The sequence below is a fragment of the Aotus nancymaae genome, unplaced genomic scaffold (assembly GCF_030222135.1).
Source record: "Aotus nancymaae isolate 86718 unplaced genomic scaffold, 86718_ANA_hifiasm-v0.15.2.pri h1tg000265l, whole genome shotgun sequence".
In the NCBI taxonomy this organism is placed as follows: Eukaryota; Metazoa; Chordata; class Mammalia; order Primates; family Aotidae; genus Aotus; species Aotus nancymaae.
In genome coordinates, this window is record NW_026988680.1 from 327,287 (window position 1) to 354,221 (window position 26,935).

The window sequence follows — 26,935 nt, forward strand, 5'->3', positions numbered from 1 at the left end:
TTGAGTAGTAGCATCCTTACACTTTGTTGTGCTTGTTTCAAATGATGCTAAAAGATCACTGTCTGATTTACAACTTCTGAGCTTAGGGTATGAACATAGCACGTTGGTTTTATTATATTTAAGTGTAGAGGTTATAGATTGTCCTTTTGCATGACAGGTTTTCCCCACAACAGTTCTTTCCTTATGTGCAGGAGAAAGTTGTATCGGTGTGGTTGATCTCCTTCCTGACAGGTCAACTGGAAATGCACAGGGTCCTGCCTGAAATGTTTCAGTTGTTGAAGATTTGTACGTTCTATATGTAAAGTCTTCATTGCATGTGCTACAGAAACCTGTACTATCTGAAGAGAGGATGGAGTTATCAGATGCTGGGTATGTATTATTTCTCAATCTTTCTTCATACTTTGTGATGGCTTGGTACAATATGCTAGTCACTTTAGGAACAACACAGGTCACTATATCCTGAATTATAATATTTGGTTCTTCACAAGTTGCCTAGAAATGAAGTAAGCAGGGATGAAAACAAAGTCATGTAACAACTTACTCTATGTTTTGAAGACAGCAGGTAACATCGAATTTTTATATCAAGCAATGTATAGGTGGAATACCAATATGGTTTATGGAAGAAAATAGTAAAAAAAAAAAAAAAAAAAAAAAAAGATTAGAAATTTAGAATTTCAGATGAATTTCTAGTTTGTTTATTCTGCACTACACTGAAGTATTTTTTTGTGAGTGTTTAAGATTTATTTTATTCACAGTCTCTCAGAAGTTTCTTTTTCTCTTGGCATTTATTATCAGGATAAATGATTTTTTGTTTAAAAAAATTACCAAATTGTTGTATAGGCACATAGCGTGCAAATATTTTGGAAAGAAAATGTATAATCTTTATGATCCAGATGATTTTTAAGATCATTAAATATTTGTAATAAAATATTTCTCGGGGCCGGGCGCGGTGGCTCACGCCTGTAATCCCAGCACTTTGGGAGGCCGAGGCGGGTGGATCACGAGGTCGAGAGATCGAGACCATCCTGGTCAACATTGTGAAACCCCGTCTCTACTAATACAAAAAAATTAGCTGGGCACGGTGGCGTGTGCCTGTAATCCCAGCTACTCAGGAGGCTGAGGCAGGAGAATTGCCTGAACCCAGGAGGCGGAGGTTGCGGTGAGCCGAGATCGCGCCATTGCACTCCAGCCTGGGTAACAAGAGCGAGGCTCCGTCTCAAAAAAAAAAAAAAAAAAAAAAAAAAAAATATTTCTCAAAACAGATGCAGCCAAAATATTTGGTTGCTTTCAGAAGCATCTGTCTAACTGAGATATGGGGAAGGAGCACAAATCATTCTCTCTTCCAGTCCCTGCTGAAAGGGTGAGCCTGTAGTCTATATATATATAGAAATGACTAAAGTTAATTATTAAGAATTATTTGATAGGTAAAAATAAAAGCTCATGCTTTATATAGATTGATGAGTTTTTTACCTAACAAACAAGTGTAAATACAAATTGCCTTAGATAGGAAAGCTGAGAACAGATAATAAAGTAAGGTAACATATTAATTTAGATAGAACATAAAAGCCAAGCTAGATTTGGGAATCAAAGAGTAGGGAGGGCTGAGCCAGATTAAGAAAGTTAGACTATTACTGAGCTGGAACTAAGAACCAGGTTTGAATAACCATTTCCTTAGTGACCAATGGTGCTGTCATAGATTTGTACTGGACCATGGATAGAAACAAATGCATCTGTAGAGTTCTATAAACCTCTACTTACCAACTGCAAATGTATTTTGTGCTTACAAAACTCTTACTTATAATAAAGTAGTACTCTGTTTTTAAATTGTTAAAACTCTTAAAGCATACAGGCTGTAAACACAAGTAATTGGCAGCAAAGCTTAGAAGGCTGACATGTAAATCTTTGTGTAAATAAGATTCCTGTAACTAGGCTGCTCACACCCAAAATATTGTCTAAATTAGTCTGAAGTGATTCATATTTCAGAGAAATATTCAAAGAAAAGTTAACATGTATAGGCCACACTCCCTCACGGCTCATTTCAAAGCATTTGAGGAGCATCTGAGGAAAGGCCATTTTATTCAGCTGTAATCCCCAAATATACCCCCAATATTTTTAACTTATTGTATAAGCAATGGGTTAGTGGTTATGACACATATTTTAAGATGACAGTCAGTTATAAAATACTTGTCTTAAATAAATACACTCTAAATCAAATATTTAAGAATAAAACCTAAATATTTACAGAGAAGATAATTATTCTAAATCAACTACAACACATATAAATTATAAACTAAGACATTCAATATATGTTATTTTTCTTATTACAAGAGATGATAAACAATAACCTACATTATTACTCTTAGGCTAGTTGTGGCAAAGCGATTCCAACCTTAATATATAAAAGAGGCATCTATTTCTAAAGTTTTCTTTGTAGTGAAATATGACAGATGAAATCCCAGTTTTCACTTTCTTTCTGTTACAACATTAAACTGAAAAATATTCCCTTGGGTCAAAGCCTTTGTATTTGCTGCATATTCTATGAATTGAGCAAGTGGCCATGTTAAATAGTGTGCCAGAATATGTATTGTTCCACAAGTGCTTTCTCTTTCCTGTGTGTTCAGTCTAGATCCAAATTAGGTCTCATAAAAATATACTACCTTATCTTTGCCTGTTCCAAGTCTCAGCTGATAGGTGATGAGGTCCCTTTTCACAAAACTGCTAAAGACAGATCCAAGCATCTCAACTCATCTACTACTGAGTTCACCAACAAGATCTGGAAGGGCATATCGATATAGCTTCCCATGATAGAATAGGCTTGTGGTATTTCATTCTCTTCCTGTGATGGCCAGATCCCTTAATATTTTACCATTCTATACTCATGAGACCTCATCTTGAAGGCCTAATATTATTTTTGATAACAACTTTGGACCACAGAAAAGTATAAGAATTAACTGAAAAGGAACTTCAAAGAAGAAAAAAGAACGAAGAAGAAGACCAACCAATATCAATGGATGACTCCTAGTTTTCTAGTTAACACAATATATTCTATTATGATGTATCAGAAAGTAAGACTAATATGTTGTTTTGTCAGTGGATTTTATGATACATACTTTTTCTTGAAAGGAATTTTGTGGTGAGTTCTTTTTCCTGTAGAGAAAGGTTGATCATTTGTTTATTATAGAGTCAAGAATTTATAAAACTTTTTTTCTAAAATTTCTGATCATTGAATCATTTTGTTGTATCTAAGAGTTTTTCTATAGAAATTTAAAATGAAGAATATACCACTTTTTCCAATCCTTCTATTTTACTTTTTCCCTAGATTGGCCTCTAGTCTTGGAAATGTACTTTATTACTCATGGGAACAGACTTATAACTACAGCATAAACAATGTGCCTCTCTGATCTTTGTTCTTTTAACACACCTTAGCCATGCCCACTTTGGTTTCTCTGAAAAAGGATATAGGATTTGCAGGGAGGGGGCAGTTGAGTTTCTTCTGACTGTTAAAAGGTCTGATAGAGCAGCAAGGCATCTGACCAGAACTTTCTGATTGTCATTTATTTACTCTTTGAAATGCTATAATTCGACCATTCCCTCCCCATATTCCATGGCAGGAAGAAAATAGTGAATGATTATTCAATAACTATGGGTTAAAATCATGGATATCTAGCTATATTTAATACCAGTTTAGATGCATTCCTTTTCTGTTTATGACAATATTCTATTATGTGTTATTACATTTACCATCACACACTAATGAAATAAAAATATTCTGAATTCCAAAAAAAAGTATAGCTCAATCATAAACATAATGGAAAATAAAATAAATATTTATTAAAACAAGTTCTAAAACTGAAGTCTGATTTATTTTCTTATATTTTTGCTGATTTGAACTGTTTCTTTTTTCTTTCTACTTTCTTAAGTACACTCCTTTTAGGCCTGTACTCCACATGATTAAATTTACATTTTCCCCAAGGTTTATAATTCAATTTTAAGAAATAGGCAGACTGAAAACTACGCCCTATATTTTGGCAGGAAAAAAAATCTTCACTGGGTCCAGTTCATAAAATGGGTTTTGTGACAACAGTCTATCCTTAGACTAGTACCTTTTTGCAGTATGCAACTAGGAGCATGGAAGCTGATGTCAGTGATATGTTCTCTATCATTTGCCCTCATTTGTTTTTCTAGGATCTGGTTTCTTAGGCCAACCCAAGTTTCCACAGGTTTTTCTCTTAGATATTCTGCAACCTAATGCATTCAGATTTATTTTTCTGTTTTCTTCATGTTATATCGTTGGCATAAAACATAACTCAAGGAGTTCTATGTATTCATTGATACCAGTTCCCAATAGACTTTCTGCTCCAAAAGCATGCAACACAGACCCAAAGTACAAAGGCCTACATGTAAATTTAATCTGAAAACTGAAAAAGCTTTATTAATGACTATTAGAAAACAATTTTATTAACCGGATAAAGCATGGCATCAGCAGAAATGGCAGAGTAAGTATCGCAGATATTCATTCCTCCAAAAAAAATAATGAGTAAACTGGCAAAAGAAAAATGACCAGAATTATAGTTTCTGGAACTCTAGAGAATTAATCAAAGACTTGCAGTGTTCCAGAGAGCACTTATTTAGGAAAAACAGTGAGCCTAGGTAATAGCAATAGGTTTTGGTGTTTTAATTTGTCTTATTTTTATCCCCTCGCTTCAGCTTCATAATATCCTTCAAAGATAATACCCTGAAATCATAGAAACATGGTTTTATCTTGGTACCTGCCTAAGATCTAGCATTATAGTTTGAACATAGTAGGTTCTCAATAAACGTTTGATAAATAAATCCCCATCTAAAGTCTTTTGGATTGTGCCTACTTCTCTCTAATGGCAAATGAAGGCTTTGTGCATGCCACTAATGGACTTTGATAACTGATTCTGAGTTTCTTTCTTTCAATCTTTCCTATATATCATTGTCAAAGTTACTCATTATGTATGCTAATTTGACCATTATACTTGCACTAAAAACCATCAGACTATTAGCCAATAAATAAACTACAAGTTTTAACCACAGTCTTCAGGATAATAGATTTATTGCTTTCTTCACTCTGTTACTCCTTATACCTTCCCTGTAATACACGCTTACTCATCACCTAAGTGCAATGCTGAATTATTGCAACTTTACTCCCACTGCTGTTATATTTTCTTTATTTTCATTCCTTTGGTACTGAATTTTCATCTCTATTTTATAAATCTTTTGTAACATTAAACAACTGAACAGAAACAAGAAAACTAAGCAATAAGTGAGAGAAGAGAAAGAAATGATGGAATAGATGTGAGACTTGCACAGCAAACTCCTATAAAACTCGGAGTTAAACCTGAACAAGAGGAGTGTGACATATGTGTCTTTACTCTTTATTTGGATCTCTGTGTATGCTTTTGGAGAAGTGGTAAGAAGCTCCAGGTAAGATAAAGAGTTTTTTATTTTTCACCAAGCTAAGATTTATAAGGAAAGAATATCCAAAACGCTTGCTATGGAATATTCAAGTGATTTTTGTAGTTCTACATTCTTGTGTTGAAGAAGATAAAAATGCACTTTTTACAACTATATTATGAGCCTCTTATAACCTTTTCTGTAAAGAGGTATGTATTTATATTTCCAGTAAATAAAAATGTATGCATCCAATAAATAAAATAAGCAATGTTATTTTACATGTAGTCTACATACGGTCATCAAGTTTTATTGCTTTGAACTAGACAAGTCAGTTTCCTTCCTTCTGCATCTCTTACTGTGTTATGTATCACATGAATACTCAATAAGTCGAACAAACTGGTATTTATCTGTCTTAAGGTAAAAATAATTATTTCAAGAAGGCTGGTCTGAACATGTCAAGATCATTTGCCATCACTCACAACTTATTTTACTCAATCATCTTCATGGGAATTTGGGGTTTGTAAAGTCTTTCCTAGACTTCATTTGTCTTGCTGATTTTTTAAAAATATTGTGGCATGGGTGTAAAATAACTCATTGCTATTACTTAGATTCATGTTTTCCTCTCTCTCTTTTCTTGAGTTGAGAAAAACAGATATAAACATCAACAAAATAGGTGGTCACTAAGGTTTGAGGAGTGAAAAGTCCCTGGGCTTAACAAATATCTCTTCTACTATTCTACTATTAGAGATTATTATTTTGTATTAATCTGCAAAATACCCTTTAGGGTGGGGGATAACTGATTAAGTCATTAATACTATAGAGTAAACTATATTACCAGTATTAGAAAGCCAATAGTCTCAAAAAGAATAAGGAATGGTAGCTATTTCAAAGAAAAGAAAGGCAAAGAAATAAATACAGATTATGAGAAATTACCTGAAGAAACCTATGATGAAGATACACTTCAAAGTGGCATGGAGGCCCTGACAATAGGTGGATTATAGAACTACAGAGGAGATATGGAGATAAAGAAAGGGAAGGACAAAGATTCAGTTTGTCTACAACTTAAGCTAGTGCTGAAAGTCTGCAAAATACTAAATTTCACTAAATCCAAGTAGAACTACAAAAATTGAGGATTCCATGTAATCATTTGCTTATGAGCAGCACTCTTATGTAATCATTAAAATTTTTATTTATGATTACACATAATTCCTTAGATACTTACATATTGGTGTTAACCGGAGAAGAAACTATTCCCAGGTCTGTAGCCTGAGCCTGAGGTCCTATTTATTAGAAAAAGAAAATTATATAGTTTGTATCCGTCCTCAGCAACTTGCTAATGTTAATCCTCTAGTAGGCATTTATTTTCTGTTGTTACTGCCTTGTTTATAAGCTTTCAGAGACTCTCCACAGTGAAGTCCAAAATTCTTAGCAAGAACCTGTACTATAAGATCTGATGTCCTTTTCTACCTCTCTAGTGTCTTCTCTGACTAGTCTTTCATATATATGCTATGGTCCAGAGACAGAATATATCACCGTTCCCTAAATATATCATGTTTCTCATGCCTCTCTGGCCTATGGTTTTGCAATTTCTTTTGTCTAGAATGCCCTGTGCTGTCTTTAAACTTCTCATCTTTTAGTTCTCATTCAGCTTATGTCAACTCTTGAAAGCCTTCCTTGAAAACTACCTGAATAAATACCTTTCCCAGTGCTCTCAAAGCACTCTAAACATGTTTATATTATAAAACTCATCATGCTATGGATTCATTATATTAATTCTTGTGTACACCTGATTATTATATAAAATAAAATTGATGTGTGATCAATTTTATTTTATTTTATTTTTTAAATGTTTTCAATATACTTTAAGTTCTGGGGTACATGTGAAGCTTGTGCAGGTTTGTTACATAGGTATACACATGCCATGTTGGTGATTTGCTACATCCATTGCCCCATCATCTACATTAGGTATTTCTCCTAATGCTATACCTCCCCAATTCTCCAACCCCCTGCTATTCCTCCCTTAGCCCCCCACTCCCAAGACCCTGGTCTGTGATGTTCCCCTTCCTGTGCCTATGTGTTCTCATTGTTCAACACCCACTTATGTGTGAGAACATGCAGTGTTTGGTTTTCTGTTCTTGTGTCAGTTTGCTGAGAATGATGGTTTCTGGTTTCATCCATGTCCCTACAAAGGACATGAACTCATCAATTTTAGAGAGAAATGAACTGAGATTAAGAGTGTACATATCTGAAAGTTAAATGTGAAGATAAAACTATTTTTAATACAAAAAAGCTCTTCTGTGGTTTCCAGCAATATGCTAAACAAGTGTCTTTCATTTTGCCTAGAATTCAGTATAGAGCATTAAAGTCATACTGTTAAAAAATAGCTAAACTTTCAAAGAGATAGTAGTACTTTCTGAAGGTAAAACAATTGTGAGAACACAAATCTATAGTGATAAACAAATGCTGAAGCTGATACCTGCTCTAGGGACATTGGCCACATCTGGAAATGTATTGTCTGGTCAGAGCATTTAAAACAAGACTTTGGGCCCCCAAAAGATGGGGAATTAAAACTAACAGCTCCTAAAAACATGCAGATGTTTCTTGACTTAAAATGGGGTTGACATCACAATAAACGTTAACATCATAAGTTAAAAATATGTTAAGCTGGAAATGCATTGAATACACCTAATCTGCTGAACATAACAGCTTAGGTTAGCCTACTTTAAATTTGTTCTGAACACTTACATTAGCTTACAGTTGGACAAAATCAGCTAACACAAAGCCTACATTATAATAAAGTGTTGAATATCTTATGTAATTTATTGAATGCTATACTGAAAGGGGAAAAACAGAATGGTTGTATGGGTACTTAAAATACAGTGTCTATTGCATGTTTATTGCTTTCACACATCCTAACATTGAAAAATCATAAGTCTAACCACTGTAAGTCAGGGACCATCTGTATAGGATTCCAAAGAGCTACATTGTCAATTAGTCATCTACAAGAAAAAAAAAAAATCATACCAGAGAGGAAGCAGGCAAATTATGCCTTCGCTCGTGGCTATGGATGGAGAAGGAGGAGGAGAAGATAAAAACATTTCCTAAGAACTCATAATCACAGATACTGTTTTCTATACCCTCGAGTTTCAAATCCACAGAAACTATTGCCCTTCAAACTGCATATGAGAATTTAAGAGCCCTGTAGCAAAGAAATTAAGTAGGAAGTTTAAACTTTTCCACAAAAAAGCTCCAGACTCAAGAGACTTCTCCTCTGAATTGTGCTAAATATTTAAGCAAGAAATTATGCTAATTCTACACAACCCTTCCAAAAAATTAAAGAAGAGTGAACATTTTCTATCTCATACATTTACATCAGAATCACTTGATACAAAATATCATTACAGATATTATAATAAATTACAAATGTTTCCAATTCCCCCATGAACAAATATGCAAGAATAATAAAACAAATTATAAATATCATGTATAATATGTAATATAATATTATACTGACCATTACATTAATAATATAGTAATCATCATATAATTAAAAATAATATAATAAATACAATATGGTATTCTAATGAATATGTATCACATTTCCTTATGTTTTGCAACAATATTAAGAGGTACACAATCACCAATGCTGCTCAACATTGTACTGAAGGTCCTAGACAGAGAGAAATAAATGCAAAGTGAATCCCAACTAAATAGCAGCAAGCTATTTTGTAGAAATTGACAAGTTTTTAAAATTTGTATAGAAAGCAAAGGCTCTAGAATAATGAAGTCAACTTGGCATAACAACAAACATTGGATAACTCAAACCACTGAATTTTAAAACTTATTTTAAAGCCACAATAATAAAGAAAATGAAGTATTTGCATAAATACAGATAAATGCATCAATCTGTGATCACTTTATATTTTCAAAGTTGCCAAAGCACCTAGATTCATACAAGATAAGTTAGAATCCTCCTGTTTTCCCAGGTAGCAAGAAGAGCTATCAAACACCACTAGAATCATGCCAGAAATACCACTAGAGCTATAATTAAGGAGATTTCATTGGCCAGAGGTGTTACAACATGAAGACAATGAGAAGACCTTAATGATGATCCACTTTTACTTAACAAACAGTAAATACATTTTCTCTTCCTTATGACTTTCTCAATTTAATAATATTTTTTCTCTAGTTTACTTTATTGTAAGATTATAGTATATAATATATATAACACACATAACATATGTTACTCCACAGTTTATCTTATCAGTAAGGTCAAAGATGAGCTGTTAGTAAGTTTCTGGGCAGCCAAAAATTAAATGTAAGTTTTTTACCATGCAGGAGGTCAGTGTTCCAACTCTCAGCCCTTAATGTTCAAATGACAACTGTACTTCTGGTTGTTCTATACATAATCACCAAAACATGGAAACAACACCAAATTTCAAATTTCTTTCAGTTCAAGGATGAATAAACAAACTCTGATGGATCCATGCAACGGAAAGGAACAAACTATTGACACATGCAATAACTTGGATGAATTTCAGGGGTATTATGCTGAGTAAAAGAAGCCATTTTCATGAAGTCAAATGATGTAAAATTCTATTTACATAACATTCTCCAACAGAAAAATATATCCATGAGAACATAGCGCTATTTGATAATAATCCCAGAGGTAACATAACTAATAATCCCAGAGGTAATTTGGGATTATTAGTTGGGAGAAGGAGGGTGTGACTGCAAATAAACAGGGTGAGGGAGATTTTTGGAATACTGGACTGTTCTATATGTGATTGTGATCGAGGTTACACAAATCTATACATGTGATTGTACACGTAATTGCACAAAATATTCCATTTTGCTTTAGGATGATTTAAAAAAACAAAATAAATGCCTTGAGATATTTTCTGAGAATGAAAAAATACAGAGACAAGATAAGGAGCTGCAGCAGGAAATTCACTTTGAACTCTGCCTGGAGAATCACCAGCTGCAAAAGTGTGTGGGGCAAATTTCTCGTAAGAGTATAGAGGATGTGACACTGTTCTGAGTTCACACTCATGACGCTATGATGAAATGGAAACCAGAAAGACCTGATTATGGTGCATGGGAAATAGGGGCACCTCTAAAAATGTATGACGTGTGATGTCACTATTGTGTATTTCTGAAATTCGCAAGAAGACTACAATGACACATACACCCTTCACTGAGACTGGAGAGTAGCTATACATAACCGCTCACACCCAAGGCTGATATGAATCACATTACTTTACATTTCATCTTTCAATAAAGTTAAAAGTTAGGTAAGTACTGAACTTTAGATGCTGATAAAAGCTTGCTGAAACAGTCAGAGCTTCATTCAATAGGTAATAGTTTTAACGGTGGAGGAAGAAACCATCAGAACAGAGTTTTAAGCATAACAAGCAACAGTACAAAATGGATCTGAGGCAGGTAAAAAAAAGTCAACAAAGGCTAGTTGGTAATCTACTGCAGTGACACAGGAAAGCTCTGACCTCGAAATGGGATTCATGGGATACTATGATGAAGCTGCATGGAAAATAATCAGCTTCTTTCCTGATAATACACAATCAAAGATAGTTAAATCAAGTCTACAGTTCTGCATTCTGGCCGTGAAATTGTAGCTAATATCAGAAGAGAAAAAACCATTGTAATTTCATAATGTTATAAATAAAGGGAACTGGTAGAGACTGGGCATAGCAAAGCCATTTCTCCTTGTAAACTTACTTCATTTTTTCTCTCTTCATTTATTTGTTCCTTCTTTTTTTCCCTAATTCTCTACCTTCACCCTTTCTTACTGGTTGGCAGTATAATAGAACACAATGTTGCTATATAAGAGCAGTTATCTTAGGTACAAGTTTGCATCATTTCAGTAGCTATTTTAAATATAGGGAGGTTGGTTGGAACTACAGTACAGGCAAGCCTGTCCCCTGAGCCAATTGATGAGATTGTTATAATTTGTTATAATTGTTACATATATGCCTACTTTTCAACTTGAACTGTAATACAGAAATGCCTAGAACAGTGTCTGGCACAAAAGGAGTAACAAGTGTAAATACACAGAGGATTACAAAAGGATATTTAGGTAGATAAGCATTTCCTACTTAGCTACATCATCTTTTAATGTTCTCACATTCACCATGTGTTCCATCTTTACCTTCATGCTTCAACGTATTTTTCCCCGTTTTGTTTCTTTCGAAACCAGTATCTTGTGTTTTTTGTAAATAAGCCCCTTTTTTTTTTAGAACGTGTTGTTTCTGCAATATTAAAGAAAATGTATTGGTTAATATTAACTTGCCATTAGAAATGTAAAACAATTTATTTAAAATGTCACAATATATTAAAAATGGATTATCAGTCCTGTCTTGACTTGTAATGTTACAAAAATAAGAGAATAACAAAGGGTAAATTTCCCTTGTGATCAAACACAAAGAATACATTTAATACACAAGCAATTTGCCTTTCTACACATCGTCAGAGGACTAATCCAGTTTCTGATCAGATAGAGTATCGTATCCATGGCTGCCCTGGTGAGCTAAAGTAATTTCTCAATTATCTTCAATTGGAAGATTCCTGAGGGCTTACCCAAATATCACTCAGGTCTACCAGACATAAACATAATATAGTACATTAAATGTGATTACCCTTTGTGAATATCTTGGCTACTGTTGAATGTACTAGAAAGAAGATAAATGCATATAGGAAAAAAAAAAACCCAGAGCCGGGCGCGGTGGCTCACGCCTGTAATCCCAGCACTTTGGGAGGCCGAGGCGTGTGGATCATGAGGTCAAGAGATCGAGACCATCCTGGTCAACATGGGGAAACCCCGTCTCTACTAAAAATAAAAAAAATTAGCTGGGCATGGTGGTGCATGCCTGTAATCCCAGCTACTCAGGAGGCTGAGGCAGGAGAATTGCCTGAACCCAGGAGGCAGAGGATGCGGTGAGCTGAGATCACGCCATTGCACTCCAGCCTGGGTAACAAGAGCGAAACTTTTAGCAAGAAATAGATTAGCACATGTAAAACAACTACCCAAGACTACAGTAAAGACCTTCCTAAAGGACTGGGGAAAACAGTCACTGGAACCTACCTAGGTGTAAAAAATATGCCTATTCCCACTAGAAATATTTCACTGTAAAGCTACACTGGAAAAACTTCATAAGTCATAAGGCTTTGAGTAGAGAACTAAGATGGGTTTTAACTCAGTAGCAGGGAACAACTAGCCCCAGATTAAACGTGGCTCTGGCCCCACCACCAAATCATAAAAGGCAAGACCTGTATAATCAAATTGTTTCCAAATAAATTATCTACATCCAAAAATTCTAAATAATATTTATAAGGACATAAAAATATTCAGTATACAAAGTAAAAGTTATGTCTGGCATCCAATAAAAGAACACTAGGTATAAAGAAGCAGGGGAGTATGACTTATAAAATAAGATCAATACTTCCACTCCAACCAAAGACACAGAAGAATCACACAGTCAGGCAGGGTTCAGGGCCTCCTGAAGTCCTCCCACTTCCCGGGTCACCAGTTCCCCTGGCGTCCCACACCTTCCAGTTGTGGCTGGTACAGTCTGAGTCATTGCCACCAGCCCCAGGCGTGACAAGAGGGCGGCCTCCTGAAGTGGGACAGTTGGGATCCTTGAGACCCTTGCTAGAGTGTTGATCCCTGCCCCCACTCCCCACCATACCTGCAGCCCCTGGAGGAAGATGCCACCTGGCTTGCAGTGAGTCCCGTGTTGGCACTGCTGTCCATCTGCCCTCCGGAGGATGGCATCTGCCTTGGTGATGGTGCCATGGGCAGGCTTGAAGCAGGTGCAGAGGTACAGCTCCAGGGTCGGCAAGGGCCCCATCGCTCTCCTTCTCTTGCCTGTGGTTGCCCCTCTGTCTAGAACCGACCAGATCAGGATATTATGAGAAAAGCAAATTATAACCCAACCTCTCTCAAGAACCTAGATGTTAAAATCCTGAATAAATTGTTAGTAAATTTAATCTACACATGTATCAGAAGAAAAACACATAATAGATAAAATTGATTTAATCAAGGGTGTGTGGTTGTTTTAACAATAAAATATCATAGTCTTAACAGACACATAAAATATATTTTTAAATGTCCACTTTCACCACTAATAAGAAAGTTTTACATGTTAGAAATAGAAAGATGCTTTCTTAACCTGACATTATTATCTACCAAAAGATCACAGTGCCTATCATATCAAATGAGAAATTACTTAAACACATTTTTCATTAAGAAAGAAGAAAGGCCAGGCACAGCGGCTAGTGCCTGTAATCCCTGCACTTTGGGAGGCTGAGGTGGGGAGATCACCAGAGGTCAGGAGTTCGAGACCAGCCTGAGCAACATGGCAAAAACCTGTCTCTACTAAAAATACAGAAATTAGCCAGGCATACTGGAGGGTGCCTGTAATCCCAATTACTCAGGAGGCTGAGGCAGGAGAATTGCTTCAACCTGGAAGGCAGATGTTGCAATGAGCTGAGGAGAATTGCTTCAACCTGGAAGGCAGAAGTTGCAATGAGCTGAGGACCATGCCATTGCACTCCAGCCTGTGTGCCAGAGTGAGGCTGTGTCTCAAAAAAAAAAAAAAAACTTGCATCCCTCAGACAGAAATCAGACTTTTTTTTTTTTTGCATATCCATGAAACACTTAAAAATGTCCTATATCATATCACATACTTAGCTATAAAGAAAATTTAACAACATAAATGAAAAGAGATTTAAAGCCGAGGTTTTTTGATACTAATTCAAATAAATTAAAAATATATAATATAAATGTTACCAAAATCAACAATGTCAATGACTAGAGATTTAATTTTCTGGTACTAATTCAAATAAATTAAAAATAAAACTGTTATCAAAGTTAGAAATGCAAGAAACATGCACCAATGTAACTATTACATTGAAAGGGATTCTTTTTTAATTATACTTTAAATTCCGGGGTACATGTGCAGACCTTGCAGGATTGTTACACAGGTATACATATGCCATGGTGGTTTGCTGCATTCATCCCCTGTCACCTACATTAGGTATTTCTCCTAATGTTATCCCTCCCCAATTCCCCCACCACCTGCTATCCCTCCCCCTAGTACCCCCCAGCCCCACAATAGGTCTCACTGTGTGATGTTCCCCTCCCTGTGTCCCTGTGTCCATGTGTTCTCATTGTTCAACACCCACTTATGAGTGAGAACATGCAGTGTTTGGTTTTCTGTTTCTGTATCAGTTTGCTGAGAATGATGGTTTCCAGCTTCATCCATGTCCCTGCAAAGGACATGAACTTATCCTTTTTTATGGCTGCATAGTATTCCATGGTGTCTATGTGCCACATTTTCTTTATCCAGTCTATCACTGATGGGCATTTGGGTTGGTTCCAAGTCTTCACTATTGTAAACAGTGCTGCAATGAACATACGTGTGCGTGTGTCTTTATAATAGATTGATTTATAATCTTTTGGCTATATACCCAGTAATGGGATTGCTGGGTCAAATATTTCTAGTTCTAGATCCTTGAGGAACTGCCACACTGTCTTCCACAATAGTTGAACTAATTTACACTCCCACCAACAGTGTAAAAGTGTTCCTATTTCTCCACATTCTAGCATCTGTTGTCTCCAGATTTTTTAATGATGGCCATTCTAACTGGCATGAGGTGGTATCTCAATGTGATTTTGATTTGCATTTCTCTAATGACCAGAGATGATGAGTATTTTTTTAATATGTTTGTTGGTTACATAAATGTCTTCTTTTGAGAAGTGTCTGTTCATGTCCTTCACCCACTTTTTGATGGGGTTATTTTTTCTCGTAAATTTGTTTAAGTTCTCTGTAGATTCTGGATATTGGGTCTTTGTCATATGGGTAGATTGCAAAAATTTTTTCCCATTCTGTTGGTGGCCGGTTCAACTCTAAGGATTATTTCTTTTGCTGTGCTCTGCACAGCAAAAGTTTAATTAGATCCCATTTGTCTATTTTGGCTTTTGTTGTCATTGCTTTTAGTGTTTCAGTCATGAAGTCCTTGCCCATGCCTAAATCCAGGATGGATTTAAACATAAGACCTAACACTGTAAAAACTGTGGAAGAAAACATTGACAGGGATTCTAAGAGGGAAAGTAAAAAATACACAGAAACCAATGAAAAGCAGGACAACTAACATCAAAATGTTCAGTGTTGAATTGTACATTCAGAGTAAAATATAGAGCAGGAAGGTTGTTATTATTTTTAAATAATTTTTTATATTTTCTCATTTAATATTTGAGGGGGAGTCTTACTCTGTTGCCCAGGCTGGAGTGCCCTGGCCATGATCATGGTTCACTGCAACCTCTGCCTCCCAAGTTCAAGTGATTTTCCCATCTCAGCCTTTCAAGCAGCTAGGACCAGAGATGTGTGCCACCATGCCTGGTTAAGTTTTTGTATTATTGGTAGAGACGGGGTTTTATCATTTTGCCCAGGTTGGTTTCAAACTGCTGAGCACAAGCAACGCACCTGTGTTGGCCTCCCAATGTTCTAGGTTTACAGGCATGAACCACTGGAGCTGGCACAATAGAATTTTTAAATATAACCATAACCCAGCAAGGTTAGGTGGCCCACACCTGTAATCCCAGGATTTTGGGTGGCTGAGGCAGGCAGATCACCTGAGGTCAGGAGTTCAAGACCAACCTGGCCAACAGCAAAACTCTATCTCTACTAAAAATACAAAAATTAGCTGGGTGTGGTGGCACACACCTATAATCCCAGCTCCTCAGGAGGCTGAGGCAGGAGAATCCCTTGAGCCCAGGAGGTTGCAGTGAGCTGAGATCTTGTCACTGTACTCTAGCCTGGGTGACAGAATGAGACTTTCATCTCAAACAAACTAACTAACTAACTTACTAAAAACCCACAGAAACAAAACACAAAAATTCCACAATTTTGGAAAATATAGTTTACAGATGGTGTGGGTAAAGCAGTATTTCTGGTTCTAGATCCTTGAGGAATCACCACACTGTCTTCCACAATGCTTTAAATGTTTTGATAGAATTTACTCGTGAAGTCTTCTGGTCCTTGGCAATTTTTGTTGTTGTTGTTGTTGTTGTTGTTGTTGTTGTAGTTGTTGAAAACGTTTTGATTACAGATTCAGTCTCCTTTTTCATTATTGAACTGTTCAGAGGGTCTGAACAGTTTTGGTAGGTTTTATGATTCCAGTAATCCATTCAATTCTTTTAGTTTATCCAATTTGTTAGTATATAACTGTTTATAAGAGTTCCTTATTATCCTTCTTATTTTTGAAAGATATATTAATATGTACCTTTTTGTTTGTGATTTATCTTTTTTTCTTAGTCTAGCCAAGGGTTTGCCCATTTTATTTTTTTCAATCAATTCTTAGTTTTGTTATTTTTCTTATTGCTTTCTAAGTTTTCTATTTTATTTATTTATGACAATATTTATTTCTTTTCTTCTTATGACTTCAGACTTACTTTCTTCTTTTTCTAGTTACTTGAGGTGTAAAGTTAGATGAATTGAGATCTTCTTATTTAATGCTATGTGTTTATTGCTATAAGCTACTCTTATAGATCTGCCTTTGTTGCATTCCATAGATTTGGGTATGTTGTGGGTTTTGTTTGTTTTGCCTGGAGACAATTTTAAAATTCCCTTTTGGTTTCCTCTTTGACCTAATGGTTTCTAAAGAATGTGTTGTTTAGTTTTAATTTATTGGTGATTTTAAGTTTTCTGCTTTTCTTCTGTTATTGATTTTAAGTTTAGTTCCATTGTGGTTGGAAAATATAAATGTAATTATTTTGATCTTAATTTTTTTTTTTTTTTTTTTTTTCCGAGACGGAGTTTTGCTCTTGTTACCCAGGCTGGAGTGCAATGGCGCGATCTTGGCTCACTGCAACCTCTGCCTCCTGGGTTCAGGAATTCTCCTGCCTCAGCCTCCCGAGTAGCTGGGATTACAGGCACGTGCCACCAGGCCCAGCTAATTTTTTGTATTTTTAGTAGACACGGGGTTTCACCATGTTGACCAGGATGGTCTCGATCTCTTGACCGCGTGATCCACCTGCCTCAGCCTCCCAAAGTGCTGGGATTACAGGCGTGAGCCACCGCGCCCGGCCTGATCTTAAATTTTTTGGGATTTTTTTTGTAACCCAGCATATGATCTCTTCCACAGAGTGTTTCATGTATGTTTGAGCAGAATGTGTGGCATTCTTCAGTTAAGTGCTAATTTCTGTGCATGTCTGTTAGATCAATTTGGTGTACAGAAGTAAAATTATTTCTATTTGCAGATGACATAATCACATACATAGAAAACCTAAAGACTCAGTTAAAAAAAAGTTAGAATGAATGAGTTCAGTAAAGTGGCAGGATACAAAATCACCACTAAAAAATCAATTGATTTTCAGTGACCAAACTACCCAAAGACAAAACTAAGAAAGAAATACCAGCCCACTTACAAAAACAATAAAATACTTAGAAATAAACTTAATTAAAGGGATATAAGACTTGTACAGCAAAAATTAGAACCCATTGGTGACTGAAGTTTTAAAAGACAGATAAATGGAAAAACATCTCAGGTTCATGAATTAGAAAAATTACATTGTTAAAATTTTTATACTACACAAAGTGACCTACAAATTCATTGCAATCCTAATAATATTCTTGATAACATTCTTTACAAAAATATTTTTTAAATCCTAAATTCATACAGAACCACAAAAGATCCTGAAAAGGCAAAACAATCTTGAGCAAGAACAAAGGTATGCAATTAGGCATAACATTATCTGATTCAAAATAGTGTATGCTACAAAACCACAATGACTAAAACAGTATGATACTGACATGAAAACAGACCTATAGTCCAACAAAATAGAATATAAAACCCAGAAATAAATTTACATATCTGTGGTTAACAGATCTTTGAAAAGGATGCCAAAGAAACCCAATGGGTATTTTAAAATAAATCGTTTCAAATGTTCTCACCACAAAAAATAAATAAATATTTGAGGTGAGATATAGATATAGATACATAGATGCTAATTAGCCTTATTTGATCATTCCACAATATACACATGCAATGAAACATTCCATTATGCCATATAAACATAGAAAGTAACCATTTCTTTCTTTTTTTCCTTTTTTTGGAGATCGAGTCTTGCTCTGTCACCCAAGCTGGAGTGCAGTGGTGTGATCTTGTCTCACTGTAACCTCCTGAGTTCAAGCAATTCTCCTGCCTTAGCCTCTTGAGTAGCTGGGATTAAAAGTGTACACCACCATGCCTGGCTGATTTTTGTCATTTTAGTAAAGATGGGGTTTTACCATGTTGGCCAGGCTGGTCTCAAACTCTTGATTTCAAGTGATCTGCCCATATTAGCCTCCCAAGTGCTAGGATTACAGGCAGGAGCCACTATCCGTCCAGAAAATAACTATTTTTAGCAAACCAAATCCAGCAGCATATCAAAAAACTAATCCACCACAATCAAGTAGGTGTTATTACTGTGATGCAAGATTGGTTTAGCATATACAAATCAATCAATGTTCTTCATCACATAAACAGAACTAAAGACAAAAAAACACATAATCATCTCAATAGACACAGAAAAGACTTTTGGTAAAATTCAACATCCCTTCATATTAAAAACTCCCAAGAAACTAGGTATCAAAGGAATATACATCAAAATAATGAGCCATTTATAATAAACCACAGCCATTATCATACTGAATAGGCAAAAGCTAGAAGCATTCTTCTTGAAAACTGGCACAGTTAAGGTTGGGCCTCTCTTACCACTCGTCTTTAACATCGTATTTGAATTCCTGGCCAGAGCAATCAAGCAATCAAAAATAAATAAATAAATAAATAAATAAATAAATGGCATCCAAATAGGAAAAGAGGAAGCCAAACTATTCCTGTTTGCAGATGACATGATTCCATATCTAGAAAATCCCACAGTCTCAGCTCAAATCTACTTACACTATTAAACAACTTCAGAAAATTTTAGGATACAAAATCAATGTACAAAAATTACTAGCATTCTTAACACCAAAAACAGTCAAGCTGGGAGCCAAATCAGGAATGCAGTGTCATTCACAACAGTCACAAAATGAATGAAATACTTAAGAAATGCCACTAAACAGGGAGATGCAAGATCTGTGCACTGAGAATTACAAAACGCTGCTTAAAGAAATCAGAGATGACATAAACACATAGAAAAAGATTGTATGATCATAGATAGGACAAATCAATATTGCTAAAATGACTATGCTGCCCAAAGCAATTTACAGATAAAATGCCATTCCTATCAAACCACCAATAGCATTCTTCACAGAACAAGGTAACATTGTTTTAAATTTTATATGGAACCAAAAAAAGAACCTGAATAGCCAAGGCAATCCTAAACAAAAAGAACAAAGCAAGAGGCATCAAGCTACCTGACTTCAAGCTATACTGTAGGTCTGAGGTAACCAAAATAGCATGGTACTAGCATAAAAATAGACACACAGGCCTACAATCATCTGATCTTTGACAAAGCTGACAAAAACAAGCAATGGGGAAAGGATAACCTATTCGATAAATAGTTCTAGAATAACTGGCTAGCCATATGCAGAAGATTGAAACTGTATCCCTCCTTATACCATATATAAAAATCAACACAAGATGGATTAAAAACTGAAATGTAAAACCCAAACTATAAAAACCTTGGAAGACAACATACGTAATACCATTCTGGACATAGGAACTGGCAAAGGTTTCGTGATGAAGATGCCAAAAGCAATTGCAACAAGGGCAAAAATTAACAAATGAGATCTAATTAAAGAGCTTCTGCACAGCAAATGAAACTAGTAACAGAGTAAACAGACAACCTACAAAATAGGAAAAATATTTGCAAACTATGCATCTGACAAGAGTTTAATAGCCAGCATCTGTAAGTAACCTAAACAAATTTACAAGAAAAAAACCACAAACAACCCCATTAAAAAGAAGGCAAAGGATATGAACAGACACTTTTCAAAAGAAGATAAACATCCAGTTAGCAGCATATTTTTCAAAAGCCCAATATTACTGATTATTAGATACATTCAAATCAAAACCACAGTGAGGATACCATCTTGTACCTGTCAGGATGGTTAGTATTAAAATGAAAAAATAATAGATGCTGACAAGTTATCAGAGAAAAGGTAGCACTTATACATTGTTGGTGGGAGTGTAAATCAGTTCAACCACTGTGGAATGTAGTGTGATGATTCCTCAAAGAGCTGAAAACAGAACCACCATTTAACCCAGCAATCCCATTACTGGCTATACAACCAAAGGAACATACGTAATTCTATCAGAAAGACACATGCATGTGTATGTTCACTGCAGCACATTACTGACAATAGCAAAGACATGGAATCAACCTAAATAGCCATAAATGGTAGACTAGGTTTTTAAAAATAGGGTGCATATTTTAAAACACCATGGAATACTATGCAGCCATGGAAAAGAATTAGATCATGTCCTTTGCATGAACATGGATGGAGCTGGAGGCCATTGTCCTTAGCAAACTAACACAGGAACAGAAATCCCAATCCTCATCTTCTCACTTATAAGTGGGAGTTGAATGATGAGAACACCATGGACACAAAGAGGGGAACAACAACACTGAGGCTAACCTGGGGGTAGAGGGTGGGAGGAGGGAGAGGATCAGAAAAAATGATGATTGGGTACTAGTACTAGGCTTAGTACCAGGGTGATGAAATACAAACCCTCAAGACATAAGTTTATCTGTTAAACAAACCTGCACATGTGTCACTGAACCTAAAATAAAATAAAAATTTCTTAATAAAGAAAATAACTATTTTCCAATTAATAATAACACAAAAAAGAAACAATAGGGAAAGATAATCTTTCCATAAATGTTGTTGGGAAAACCGTATGTCCACAGGCAGAAGAATTAAATCGGATCCTTACTTCACATCATATATAAAAAAAGCAACAAAAAATGAATTAAAGATATAAATGTAAGGCCTTAAGGCATAAAACTGTAAGAGAAAACATACAAAGCTTCTTGATGTTGATCTAGGCAATATGTTTGGATGTGGCACTAAAAGCACAGGCAATAAAAGCAAAAATAGAAAAATGAGATTGTGTTTAAAAGTTTTGCATTGCTGTAAAACAATCCACAGAGTGAGAAAGCAACCTACAGAATTGTGTAAAATATTTATAAACCATATGTCTAATAAGGTGTTGTTATCCAAAGTAAGAAACTGAAACAACTCAATGGTGAAAAAACAACAACAGGGCCGGACGCGGTGGCTCATGCCTGTAATCCCAGCACTTTGGGAGGCCTAGGTGGGTGGATCACGAGGTCAAGAGATCGAGACCATCCTTGTCAACATGGTGAAACCACGTCTCTACCAAAAGTACAAAAAATTAGCTGGGCATGGTGGCGTGTGCCTGTAATCCCAGCTACTCAGGTGGCTGAGGCAGGAGAATTGCCTGAACCCAGGAGGCGGAGGTTACGGTGAGCCAAGATCACGCCATTGCACTCCAGCCTGGGCAACAAGAGCAAAACTCCATCTCAAAAAAAAAACAAAAACAAACAAACAAATAAACAAAAAACCAAAAAAACAAACGATATTACAAATAATGAGCAAAATACATGAACAGACCTAAATAAATTTATCAAACAAAGGCATGCAAATAACAAAAAAGTATATGAAAGAATGCTCAACATGACTAATCTCAGGGAAATACAATCAAAACCACAATAAAATACCACTTCACACCTCTTAGAATGCCTAAGAGTGTAAATACACAGAGGATTACAAAAGGATATTTAGGTAGATAAGCATTTCCTACTTAGCTACATCATCTTTTAATGTTCTCACATTCACCATGTGTTCCATCTTTACCTTCATGCTTCAACGTATTTTTCCCCGTTTTGTTTCTTTCGAAACCAGTATCTTGTGTTTTTTGTAAATAAGCCCCTTTTTTTTTTAGAACGTGTTGTTTCTGCAATATTAAAGAAAATGTATTGGTTAATATTAACTTGTCATTAGAAATGTAAAACAATTTATTTAAAATGTCACAATATATTAAAAATGGATTATCAGTCCTGTCTTGACTTGTAATGTTACAAAAATAAGAGAATAACAAAGGGTAAATTTCCCTTGTGATCAAACACAAAGAATACATTTAATACACAAGCAATTTGTCTTTCTACACATCGTCAGAGGACTAATCCAGTTTCTGATCAGATAGAGTATCGTATCCATGGCTGCCCTGGTGAGCTAAAGTAATTTCTCAATCATCTTCAATTGGAAGATTCCTGAGGGCTTACCCAAATATCACTCAGGTCTACCAGACATAAACATAATATAGTACATTAAATGTGATTACCCTTTGTGAATATCTTGGCTACTGTTGAATGTACTAGAAAGAAGATAAATGCATATAGGAAAAAAAAAACCCAGAGCCGGGCGCGGTGGCTCACGCCTGTAATCCCAGCACTTTGGGAGGCCGAGGCGTGTGGATCACGAGGTCAAGAGATCGAGACCATCCTGGTCAACATGGGGAAACCCCGTCTCTACTAAAAATACAAAAAATTAGCTGGGCATGGTGGTGTGTGCCTGTAATCCCAGCTACTCAGGAATCTGAGGCAGGAGAATTGCCTGAACCCAGGAGGCGGAGGTTGTGGTGAGCTGAGATCACGCCATTGCACTCCAGCCTGGGTAACAAGAGTGAAACTTTTAGCAAGAAATAGATTAGCACATGTAAAACAACTACCCAAGACTACAGTAAAGACCTTCCTAAAGGACTGGGGAAAACAGTCACTGGAACCTACCTAGGTGTAAAAAATATGCCTATTCCCACTAGAAATATTTCACTGTAAAGCTACACTGGAAAAACTTCATAAGTCATAAGGCTTTGAGTAGAGAACTAAGATGGGTTTTAACTCAGTAGCAGGGAACAACTAGCCCCAGATTAAACGTGGCTCTGGCCCCACCACCAAATCATAAAAGGCAAGACCTGTATAACCAAATTGTTTCCAAATAAATTATCTACATCCAAAAATTCTAAATAATATTTATAAGGACATAAAAATATTCAGTATACAAAGTAAAAGTTATGTCTGGCATCCAATAAAAGAACACTAGGTATAAAGAAGCAGGGGAGTATGACTTATAAAATAAGATCAATACTTCCACTCCAACCAAAGACACAGAAGAATCACACAGTCAGGCAGGGTTCAGGGCCTCCTGAAGTCCTCCCGCTTCCCGGGCCACCAGTTCCCCTGGCGTCCCGCACCTGCCAGTTGCGGCCGGTACAGTCTGAGTCACCGCCACTGCCCCCGGGTGCCACAACAGGGCAGCCTCCTGAAGCGGGACAGTTGGGAGCATCGCGACCCTCGCGACCCTTGCTTGAGTGGCAATCCCTGCCCCCGTTCCCCACCATGCCTGTGGCCACCAGAGAAAAATGCCGCCTGGCTTGCGGCCACTCACGTCTTTGCACTCGCACTGCTGTTTGTGCTCCATGGTCGGCACAAGCCCCTCCACTCTCCTTCTCTCGCACGCGATTGCCCCTCTGTCTGGACCCAACCAGGAACAGCCAGGGCCTCAGGATGGACTGCAGCCTCCACCCCCAGCGTCAATATCTGAAATAAATATTCAGTATACTCCTTGACTTATTGTTATTATTTCCCTTCCAGAAAAGATCTCGGCTTCATTTGTGAACTCACTGAATTAAGGCTTTCTCCTATAGAAGTCCTTTCGAGCTCCTCCACTCTCCGTCTCTCGCGCGTGGTTGCCCCTCTATCTGGACCCAACCAGGTACAGCCAGGGCCTCACGACTGACTGCAGCCTCTACCCCCAGCAGTCCACAAAGGCAGCGGCGTCACAAAAGCAGCGGCCTCACAAAGGCAGTGGCCTCCTGAGGGGAGGGGCGTGGCCGCCTGAGGGGGAGGGGCGTGGCTCACGCTGGGCTGTGTCTAGACTCCTAAGATGCAAAAACTGTGAGATCCTAAATGTTTGTGGTTTGGGTGGCTAGGTTTTAGAACGCCATGACGGTCGCTTCCACGCCCACTCCAGCCACCGCCGACTTCGCAGCCGCCCGGCCCACCGCTCCGCCCCAGTAGCCTCGGCCTTTGCCCTGGACCGGCGGGTTGGCGGCCAGCTGCACTGAGGAGACAGGACAGGGGGCGGTGCCGCCTCCAGGGCCCCCGCCGCCGCCCCGCCCTCCGCCGCCGCCCCGCCCTCCGCGGCCACCGCCAAGCCCTCTTCATCCGCCGCCCCGGGCCGCCCGCCGCCGCCGCCGCCGCCGCTCCGCGCCGCCCGCCGCCGCCGCCCGCCGCCGCCCGCCGCCGCCCGCCGCCCGCCGCCGCCCGCCGCCGCCCGCCGCCGCCCGCCGCCCGCCGCCGCCCGCCGCCCCGCCCGCCGCCGCCGCCCCGCCCGCCGCCCCGCCCGCCGCCGCCGCCCCGCCCGCCGCCCCGCCCGCCGCCGCCGCCCCGCCCGCCGCCGCCGCCCCGGCCCGGCCCGCCCAGCCCAGCCCAGCCCTTCGCCGCCGCCGCCCCCGCCCTCCGCCGCTGCCGCCCTGGGCCGCCCCGCCCTCCGCCGCTGCCGCCCTGGGCCGCCCGCCGCCGCCGCCGCCGCCGCCGCCCCGCCCCGCCCTCCGCCGCCGCCGCCCCGCCCCGCCCTCCGCCGCCGCCGCCCCGCCCTCCGCCGCCTTCGCCGCCCCGCCCAGCCCTTCGCCGCCCCGCCCCGCCCTTCGCCGCCGCCGCCCCGCCCTCCGCCCCGCCCTCCGCCGCCGCCGCCCCGCCCAGCCCTTCCCCTGCGCCGGGAAAAAGGCCTTGTGTGGCTGTACTAAAAAAAAACAAAAAATCTTCTGGTTCCTGGGTTATGTATTTTGAGTTACTCTACAATGGCAAAATTGAGTTGGCCATGCATGCATAGTGTTGTTCGATTATGTCTTGTGCGACCACATTCATTTCTGAGGAAACTAACTGGAACTAGGGAGTTTTTTTTCTCTTTTTTTTGTGACTGTTGAATATTCCTCCCACCGTCAACCCATCAACTCTGTGGACAACTGACTGTCCTGTAAGGGAATACCATTTATAACCCTGATTTCATCAATAATATTCTCTAACTAAATTTGTGCTTGCCTGGAAGTGCCCGTGTAACTGCAACCCCAAGGTTATTTTTTGTTTCCTGACAAAAATTGTACATAACATTTAAATATGCAGTGACGTCTATGGCATTTTTTTTTCTCTATTTCATTTGGGAGCCCATTTTAAAAAGCTTAAAAAATTAATAAGACATAGTACAAAAGTTGGAAAATAAAAATTAACCAAAAGAAAAAAAGATGATCACCTGAAATCCCATCTCTTGAAGTTAGCAACAGTTAATATTTTTAGGTCTTATTCTTGCTCCAGTCACTTGGGAGTTCTTAGCCCTTTTTGCTATGTAGCTACAAAGACAGACCCATTACCTGATTTTTTTTTTTATAAATAAGACTTATAATGACTTATACTTGCACATAGTTATAATTTTTAAAAGGAGCTTTTTTTTTTTCCTTTTCCCTTTTTTTTTTTTCTGCTTGAGACAGGCTCTTGTTCTGTCACCAGGCTAGAGTACAGTGGTGTAGTTATAGCTTACTGCAGCCTGAAACTTCTGAGCTAAAGTGATCCTTCTGCCTTGGCCTCCCAAAGTGCTGAGATTACAGGTGTGAGGCACTGTGCCTGGCTAATAATGTTTTTATTTTTAACTTTTTGTGGAGATGAGGTCTAGCTATGTTACCCAGGCTGGTCTTGACCTCCTGGCTTCAAGCAATCTTCCTGTCTCAGTTGAGCTTTTTATTGCAAAGTTTTGCAGTAAGCTTTGAAGGGTGACAGATTTTTCTGTACATCCCTTAACGTCCTTACTTAGCTGTAACTCATAAAAAAAGAAGCTGTTAGGTAAATCAGTCTTGTCCAGAGGTTGCCATTCATTTAACAAAGTTCTTTTATTTAGGTACGACTCTGTGTTCTGCCTTGAACTGCCAGTACCAGTGCCATGAGACACCATATGGAGGAGTGTGTTTTTGTCCCCCAGGTTATACCATTAACCACAATGACAGCCGTACCTGTGTTGGTAAGTGATGGGGGGTGGGGACTTCTTGTCTTTCATTACAGTACACTGAGAGGTCCCTTGATCTCTGACATCAAGAGGTTGCACTTGTGGAGAGTTGTCATGGTCTGTCATAACAAAGAACAACCTGGACCTCACAGAAAACCTGGCAAATAGGGAATTTTAACTCTGAGAAGCTTTGGTGTGGTGTACAAGGCAAAAGAGTGGTTCTATGATGAGCGAGTTGACTAGCTACCTGGAACCTATCCACTACCTGATGAGGGAGGTAGTCCTTTTCTGTTTTTTCAAGTATTTGGCATCAGGATTGGTGCAGCAATATTGGTTATTGAGTACTAAACTACTTACATGAGGTTGGTAGATAGCTGCTGCTTTAGCCCATCAAGCACCCCTACCTTGCTCCCCTGGCATCTTCTCCAAGATGA

The 26,935-nt window shown here is 38.2% G+C and overlaps 1 protein-coding gene across 3 annotated transcripts in view; it reads right to left on the reverse strand.

Moving 5' to 3' along the window:
* LOC135273109 (fibrous sheath-interacting protein 2-like) overlaps positions 1-24,234 on the reverse strand; it is a 48,295-nt gene extending 24,061 nt beyond the window's left edge. Inside the window, exons 1-6 of one of the 3 annotated variants that reach the window (XR_010340970.1) lie at positions 24,131-24,234; positions 23,895-24,046; positions 22,305-22,404; positions 13,125-13,321; positions 11,588-11,687; positions 6,644-6,701 (exon numbers count right to left, since the gene is read on the reverse strand). Coding sequence is in view for 1 of the 3 variants with exons in the window: in XM_064372035.1 (XP_064228105.1) it covers positions 11,588-11,593 (6 nt within the window). In the remaining 2 variants the exon portion in view is untranslated. The remainder of the gene's footprint in view (positions 1-6,643; positions 6,702-11,587; positions 11,688-13,124; positions 13,322-22,304; positions 22,405-23,894; positions 24,047-24,130) is intronic. The other 2 variants (XR_010340971.1, XM_064372035.1) reach the window with 2 other exon arrangements.
* Positions 24,235-26,935: the final 2,701 nt, after the last annotated feature.